This window comes from Polistes canadensis, unplaced genomic scaffold, assembly GCF_001313835.1.
Source record: "Polistes canadensis isolate GaletaPanama2010 unplaced genomic scaffold, ASM131383v1 scaffold_277, whole genome shotgun sequence".
NCBI lineage: Eukaryota > Metazoa > Arthropoda > Insecta > Hymenoptera > Vespidae > Polistes > Polistes canadensis.
The window spans coordinates 87,614-96,470 of record NW_014569824.1 but is presented as its reverse complement, the minus strand read 5'-3'; the positions used below and the strand labels follow the sequence as shown (position 1 = coordinate 96,470).

General features: G+C 41.2%; 1 protein-coding gene across 1 annotated transcript in view; it reads right to left on the bottom strand.

The window, feature by feature from the left end:
- Positions 1-530: 530 nt before the first annotated feature.
- The window catches only part of LOC106790998 (ras guanine nucleotide exchange factor B), a 21,089-nt gene continuing 12,762 nt past the window's right edge, over positions 531-8,857 (bottom strand). Inside the window, exons 2-5 of the mRNA XM_014756304.1 lie at positions 2,995-3,247; positions 1,560-2,712; positions 1,268-1,382; positions 531-1,186 (exon numbers count right to left, since the gene is read on the bottom strand). Of these exons, the coding sequence (XP_014611790.1) occupies positions 531-1,186; positions 1,268-1,382; positions 1,560-2,712; positions 2,995-3,247 (2,177 nt within the window). The remainder of the gene's footprint in view (positions 1,187-1,267; positions 1,383-1,559; positions 2,713-2,994; positions 3,248-8,857) is intronic.

The following is an 8,857-nucleotide window of genomic DNA, read 5'->3' as shown; positions in this document are numbered from 1 at the left end:
TACGGACAGAAAAAAAAAGTAATGTAAAATGAAAGTGAGATATTAGGGGAAAAAAAAAAAAAAAAAGAAAAAAAGACAGAAATAGAAAAATAGAGATCGTCTGAATTTTTCGATTCGAGTCTTTTCGAATTTCGATCGTAGGAATCTCTGATACTTTCGTAACGAGATTCGGGTATCGTTTTGTTCGTCGTTTCTCTAAAAAACTGATTGCCATTGGTCGATTTAAAACAAAAAAAAAAATTCGATAAATATGAAACACAGTTTTTGTCGTAGTCTTACAGAGTTATTGATTAGTGCCATCACTGTTATCATCGGTCCAGTATTTAATAAGTATTACCAATCGACGAAGTACGAGCTGATAAAATCTGTTTGTAAGTTCCTGACGGTATTACACTTTGCCAACATCGACTTAGCATTCATAGGTACGTAAGAACAAATAATAGGTACTTCAGTTGAACGGAAACATATTCAATGGTGCTTATAATCGTCCTTTTGTTTTTTTTTATTTATTTTTTATTTTTTTTTTAATCTTAATCCCTTCCAATTCGTTTGTGAATCTGTTGGTGTTTAATCAGATGGGCCTTTTGCCTGAAAGCTTTACCACAAACATCGCACCTGAATGGTTTTTCTCCCGTGTGCGTCCTTAGGTGTACCTTTATATTACTCTTGTTGAGGAAGCCACGATTACAAATCGAACACCTGTGTACGGGTTTTTCTTTGCCACCGATCAAACCCGATTCCGAGCCGTAAGTTAACGCCCCCGTGCTCGAAGCTAGATTCTTCTTCGAAGTATTTTGAGAACCCGGTCCAGGTCGTGACCTCTTTCGCGGATGTGACGGTGCCGCGAAAGAGGAATGGAGGAGGTCAGGACTGCACGACGTTGAAACTCTCCCGGGTGGACTGACAGGCGGAAATGGACTCGTTGACGAAGGTGTCTCGCCGCAAGACGCATTTTGCATGCCAGGATTTCCAGATTGTAACCTGGCATGAAGAAGCGGCGAATATGCGTGAGTTAGCAAGCTCTGAAGGGTCGAAGCTTGTTGTTGAATTTGCGTCGTGGCCGGGGTTGATGCGTAAATTTGCGCACAACCGGCTGGAACTTGCGCCTTAGGTGAAACGGATTGTATCCAATCTGCGATGTCGATCCAATCTTTGGAAATATCAGTTATGGGCTGTTCCTCGGTCCCTGATTGAGACTGGGCTTGGTTCTGATTCTGGGTCTGAGGTTGAGTTTGAGTTTGGGTCTGGGAAGGAGGAGCTTGTTCGCCGTTCTCTCCTTCATCAGGTACTGTTGTCGTATCCGCTATCGCTGATCCAATAATCTCCGCTATATCATCGATATCGTATTCCACCTGTTGCGTCGACTGAGATAATTGTTGCTGATGTTGCTGCTGTTGTTGTTGTTGTTGCTGTTGTTGCACTTGCTGCTGCTGCTGTTGCTGCTGTTGATGTTGGTGTTGAAGTTGTTGCTGTTGTTGCTGCTGCTGCTGCTGCTGTTGATGATGATGTTGATGATGGTGTTGATGTTGGTGTTGTTGATGATGCTGTTGTGATTGTGATTGTTGATGTTGTGATTGTTGGTGTTGCTGTTGTTGTTGTTGTTGTTGTTGTTGTTGTTGTTGTTGCTGCTGTTTCTGAGTGGCTTGAGGGCAAGGTGTACTGGAGGAAACAACGGATGACTCGTAATACTCTTGATTGGAGGAAGGTGTCGGTGATGAAGAAGGTAAAGACGACCTTTGACCCGACGAGGCGATCGTGTGATAATGGTGGCCAGATATTCCATTAATGCTAAGGTGTCCAGTGTATCCAGTGAATGGTGGTAAAGGTTTGAGTTCTGCCAAAGATTGTACAGATGTTACCTCGACCGTAGTTCCCAAAAGTAATGTATCCCAACTGTCTTGTAGTCCAACCGTATTTTGTTTTATATCTGATGATTCGAGATAATCCGAGCCGGTAGCGCCCCACGATGACAAGAGGAGATTATCTACGCCGACCTCTTCGGCTTCCGAACCACCGATAATACCACTTCCCTGACTACTGTGAGGTGGCTCAACACCGGTCGACGTCAAATGGGGTGGTACCGTTGAAGGACCTGTCTGCGTTTCGTATTTCATATCGAGAACAATATCTCCAGATGGAGAGATAACAGATGACCCACTCGGAATTCTCACTTGTCTCCGTCCAGCGGCGATGATTTCGTAAGGCAACGCGACGGTCAAATCCTCGTTTTCTTCGCTTCCCAATGATTCCTGCGAGACTTGTGCCAAAGTATATTCAATTTTATCGTGAACCGGATTTTGTTCACGTGATTGTTGATCCTCTTCCAGCCTCATACAAGTTCTCGTTATAAGTTCCTCCTCGTTGTTATCGCCTCTACAAGGCGACGAGGATATACTCGAGGTCGAAAGTAAGGAACTTAATAAAGACGTGTTTAAATTCGAAGTCGAGAAAGTCGAGAGAGAATCCGACGCGGACGATAACGATGCGTTACTCACTTCCTCCGAACGAACTCGCGAGGATTCTTCCGTTCTCCTCGTCAAGGTAAGAGGCGAGTATACGCCGTTCAACGATTCGGCCGTCGTTGAATTAGTCGTCGTATTGTTGATTGATCCGATTACGTTCCCGTGACTTACCGAAATTTCGCAGTTGGACAAACGATCGGCGCAACCAATCACCGATGTCGGCGCAAGAAGCGCCGCGAGTACCAAGTTACTGTTATTGTTATTATTATTATTATTACTATTATTATTATTATTATTATTATTTCTAAAGGTGGACGAGGTTTCCGGCGACGAGGAATTAATGCCGTACGCGATGTTCGAGCTGCTGGAGCCTACGGCATCGGCTCCTCGCCTGTTTTGCGTGTGACCGAGGCCCGACGTGGAACACACAGAGGACGATGTTGATGCGATACCGTAACTCGAACACGTGTTTCTATTAACTTGATATTGCCGGTGATGCAGTTGTTGTTGTTGTTGTTGGTGGTGGTGTTGCTGTTGCTGTTGCTGCTGATGTTGCTGTTGCGGTTGATGTTGTTCCTGTTGTTGATAAGATTGATTGTGATATACGTTAGAATTATTCCGGCTTCCCGATGGTACGCAGAACTGAAAGCCGCTAGTGAAATTATCCGCTAGCCCCTCGTCGATCCTCGGGGGACCAGGTGGCGAGGGGAAGAGGGGACCAGAATTCCACCAGGGATCCACTCTACTGCCGGGGGTGCTGCAACCGCCAACGGCACCGCGGGGACCTGTAACACCAAATAAAATTCGATTCGAATGTGATCCTTTTTTTCTTTTTTTTTTTTTTTTTTTTTTTTTTATCGCGATTCTAATAATTTTAGCGAAATTTTAATTAAAATTCGAGCGCGAACTGGCCATCGAAGTGAAGAAAAGCGAAAAATATTTCGAGATTTCGAGCCAGTGAACGAAACATGTAGCACGCTCTCGTGTTCGGTACCGATGCCGGTGGTTGTACAGTAGCTAGGTTGATAGGTAGGTAGGTAGGTAAGTAAGTAACTCTGTGGTAGGTTGACGCTTACACGTACACACGTTCGTTAGGCTGGGTAGGCAGATACCACTTCTCTCGAAAAGAAAGACTTGCTCCCGTTAACTAGGTTAGTGGCACGCTAGCCAGCCACGGCCGAGTACACTCGGCCGACCAAATTGCCGCCTTTAAAAAAAAATACATTTTTGCACGGTGTGCCACACGGAAGTTTGATATTAATCGTTGTCAACGTGGGTCGTCGTCGTCGTCGTCTAAAAACGACGACGACGATTGGGTAACATTCGGAGATCGTTAATTTAACTTAAATTTCGATACGCGGCACACGCACATCCGGCTGAGGTGTTCTTTAATCGTCATTTACACGCAATCTTCTTTTACAAAAAAAAAAAGAAGAAAAATAATAAGAAGATGAGCCAGTCCGGGAGAGCAGGTGAACGGATTTCAAATCAAATCGCAAATTGCCGATCGAGTACTCGAAATTCTTCTCTTCCTGTCATGAATAAACTGCGAAAGAGATCTTCCGTCTTTATTTCTTCTTCTTCTTCTTTTTTTTCTTTTCTTTCTTTCTTTGTTTGTTGTGTATTCTTTTCTCAAGCGTTTCGGCGGTCTCACTCGATCGACATATCCGCGTGGCCGTACCGGCACGTCATGTGAGAATCATACAAATGTTTCGAGTCCATATTCCCGCTCTCTCTCTCTCTCTCTCTCTCTCTCTCTCTCTCTCTCTCTCTCTCTCTCTCTCTACTCTCCCAGCATTACTCTCTCAGCATTACTCTCGGACAACAAATATAAAACGGCAAATAGGCAGGCAGGCAAGCAGGAGGAGGAGAACAGTCCGTCCTTGTCGTCGTTTAGAGTCCGTCCTTGTCAGGTGATGGTAGAGGCGGTCGTAGACTCATGCTGGAGGTGCGCGATGTTCAACCAAGAGAGGGAATTGAGGGGAAATCAGGGGAACTCGGACCGGAGAGTGAGAGAGAGAGAGAGGGAAGGAACTCTCGTCGAGCCGTGACGTGTTCACCGCGTACCGTTATCCAATGGCGTGGATGTCGTTGTTGAAGGAAGAACCCGAGTTCTCTCGCTGAGTGGGGCAAACGGAACAAATTCGCGAGAGCTTATAGAACGGGTAACCGAAGAGAAGGAGAAAAGGTGCCACAGTCCGACGTGGGCCCACTTTTTCGGGCCTACGACAATGTCTCGATGAGCCACTTATCAATGGGATCACCGAGTATCCGTGCCTGCAACGAATTCAGCCGTATCGATTTTGCTTGCTCCTCGGGGGCCCTATCATCATCGGGGTTTTACAGTTTCAATTCTAACTTTACAACCATATCTCGTTAATATTTTCGACGATTTTGTTATTTCAATTTTTTCTATCTCTCTTTTTTTTCTTTCTGAAAATATCATTTAATAACTCAGGTGAATTCACGTCTGGGTCGTATGAATATGTAAACGATTGATTGATTTCTCTCTCTCTTTTTCTTTTTTTTTTTCAAATAAAATATTTTTCTAAAAATATTAAATAAAACAAAGTCTAAAATATTTCAGACATAATTAATATAATTATAGAACAAATGAATTGTTAATTAAACGAACGTAGGATCCCATGTTCGTAGGAAGCATTTCTCCGAGTTGTTCGCGAGTTCTTCTAACAAATGATCATCTTACTTGGTTGATCCTGTACGAGCCGAAACGATACTTACCGGTAGGACATGCAGTGTATTATATAGCGAGGAAGAAATGTGGGTCGGAACACCGTTACGGCTCGGTGCTTGGTTAAAGCCTACGCAAATCGACTAGATTTTGCTCGGGATGCCTTTCCTTTTCATCGCGAAAAATGAAACGTGTCTCCTCGAATGACCTACATAGATCGATCGTTACAATAGATCGTTACAAGACAATGTAAGATAGATATAAACGTGTTATCTATGTTAAAATTGACTTTTAAATCGATATCTCAATTTCACTTAAGTTGATGCTGTCAACTTAAAAGAGAACAGACAGACAATCTTCTTACATAGCGGAATTGAAACACTTGTTTCTTCTACTTCTCTCTCTGTAGGAGTTATAAGCTAAAACTATATCGCTATATAATAGCGGAGGAATTCAAAAGTAGGTCGAAAAACCGTTACGGAGTCCACCAGACGAAAAGGAGATCCACGCAAAACCAGTTGGATTTTGCTAGATGCGCATACACGAGCGCATCATCAGCGCGGGGGCTTTCCTTTTCGTTACGAAAAATGGCGCGCGTGCGGATCGCGGTTCCCCGCTACGACCTACATAAATAAAACCAAAGAATAGGAACCTCTATTGTAGTTGACGTTTCGTCTTTACAAATAAAGAAAAAATTCGAATCGATAGATCGAGATAATAAGTATGTTTCTAAATGATATAAGCAAAATGATATGAAATTCCATGGATCATTAATGGAATGCAATTAAATTACAGTTAAACGTTAAATACCTATCTAACATAACCCGTTGAGACTTTCGCGTTTATTCATTTTCAGATAGTTGTTGTTTTAAATGAGGGTATTATCTTTTATCTATTGTAGCGGTATATTTCGACGAACTCGAATATATTTCGAGACTTCATTAAGCGGAAACATCTTTTTTTCACTCATATGTGGGCATGGTACGCGTATTATCGTTCAAAATAAATTACCTTTTTGTAGAAGATCGATCAAATTTTTTTTTTTATTATTATTATTAAATTACTGCTCTATAAGAGAGAAATATATTTAATGAGAAAGGGATATTTTATATATTTTTGGATATTAATTTATTAACGTATAGATAACGCGAATATAGAATATTAAACGTTCAACGATATAATAATAATAATAATAATAATAATGAATAACAAACGAGTTCCTGTTGAAACGAAGAAATACTGCTGCTGCTCCGGTATTCGTTCCAATCGTCGTCATCAAAATGCAGAGCGGTTAACGCGTATGATGTACGCGATTCACAGGAGAGACCTGGTACCGCTCTACCCGTGGAGAAAGTGCGTCAGCCATTAAGGTAAAGGTTAAAGAAGATGAGGGCAAGGTGGAGGTAAAAGTCTCTTTCTTCAAATTGCTAATACAACGTATAATATACCTAATCCACAAGATTTTTATAGATATTATAAACGTATGGCTTCCATATCGTTTCATTAAATATAGAATAAATTATAATAGGTAATGAAACAAAAAACTATCTAAAAATATATTCGATTATAATCAAAATTAAATTCCGTCCATTTAAAAAAAAAAATAAAAAAAATATTTTCTCATCAATCACATATATTATTTACAAGGATTTTAAATTCATTCGCGTTGAATATAAAATAACATCAGATAGCAATTATTTCGTTTTTTCGAACAAACATCAATATTTTATATTTATATATATATATATATATATATATAAAATTCTCTAAATTCATTTTTCTATCTCAAATATTATATTATAATATTTAACGATAATTCTCATATGTATAAATAGATATGTACAATTCAAATATTTTCTTTTCATTCGTTACAATTATTTTCTCAACAAAATTCCTGAACATTGATTTACATCCTACCACCATCCCTTTTTGCATGATTTTACCGTAATTTCACTGACAAACAAACAAATAAAATAAAAAAAAAAAAAAAAAATAAGGAAAAAAAGATCCGACCGATAATGGGAATCATTCGAAATGTAATACAAAAGTCATTCTCTAAAAACGCATAAAACACATTTGAATCAAATACAATATACTATCTATGTAAAATATATATATTTACATATAGATATATTCATCAAATACACCCACCCACGAGATTTTTCATTTCGATATTTCTTTCGATCGAGGGAGAGAGACGAAGACGAAGAAGAAGAAGAAGAAGAAGTAGAAGAAGTAGAAGAAGAAAACGAAGAAAAAGAAGAAGAAGGCGACCGTGGACGGCCATGGACGAGGTTCGCGGTATGTATAGACACGCTTGCGGAACTGACGAGTCGGAAGCCCCCCCACCTCCCGCCCCCCTACTACATTGGAATACCGGTTAATGTGGTATACTGACCTACTCTTAGAACACGACGGTACCACTGGAAATACCCCACCATTACTGTTGTTCTTCCATCTCTCTTTCTTTCCCTCTCTCCCTCTCTCTCTCTCTCTCTCTCTAACACATACACACACACGCGCGCGTTTCTTCTCTTCCTCTTTCCTCTCTCTTTCCTACTCTATCATGCATTCCCTTTCTCTCCCCCCCTTCGTCATTATCTATCACTCTGTCTCTCTCTCTCTCTCCTCCGCCCCCCATGACCATCCATCTCTTTCTCTCTCTCTCTGTTTCTTTCTCTTTTTCTCACTCACTCTTTCTCGAGAGTGCTCGGTATTCGTATTTTGTTGGATGCAAAAAAGGGGTACTATACTCGTACACCTCTCCTTATAGCTCTCACTCTTTTCTCTTACATCTACCTTTCTTTTTTCCACCTAAGACGTTCCTTCCCCCACCTCCTCCACCACCTCCTCCTCCTTCTCCTCCTCCGCCTCTTCCTCCTCCTCCTCCAGATATTTTTTTCCCCTCATTATTTCTCTCTCTCTATCTCTCCCTATCTTTTTTTTTTCTTAACTCCCTCTCCCCTCTACCTTGCTTTCTTCTCCACCTGATTACTACTTGCGTATGAGTAAAAGGGAACAGCAGTAGCAGTAGCAGTAGCAGTAGCGGCAATTAATGTTTAACTTCGATAGACGGTTAAAAAGCAATCTGAATTCTTCCGAAGTCGAACTGGAAAGAATTCAAGTATGCGTACTATGGTAAGTAAAGTAAAGTAAAATAAAATAAAGTAAAGTAAAGTAAAGTAAAGTAAAGTAAAGTAAGAAGTAAGTATGCGAGAAAAGGAGCAGGATCGTGGCACTGGCACGAATCGATAATGAATCCAACGTGTCGAAGAGCAACGAACCGCCTTGCAATAAGTCAACGAGCTCCGAGCCAACACGTCGACTTGTTTCTCCTCGTCCCACCCCCTCTACACCCCTCCCTCTCCCACCCACCCCGCTTCGTGGACCCCCTCCTACTCTTTTTTCCCCTAAGGAAGTCGATCCGGAGAAATTTCACCGCGAAGTCTTAACAGCCTCCCAAGTCTTCTTTCTTTATTTCTTTCTTTCTTTCTTTCTTTCTTTCTTCCTTTCTTTCTTTTCAAGTCTTCGTCGTTCATCGTATTTTCTATAGAGAGATACACACACACACATACACATACAGAGCTAGCGTTCACTATGTCTTATTTCTTACCTATCTCGCGGTTGCTGTCTATCTTGAGAATTCCGAATACTTAATATCCTCCCCACCCCACCCCATTCCACTCCACCTCGTATTATTTTC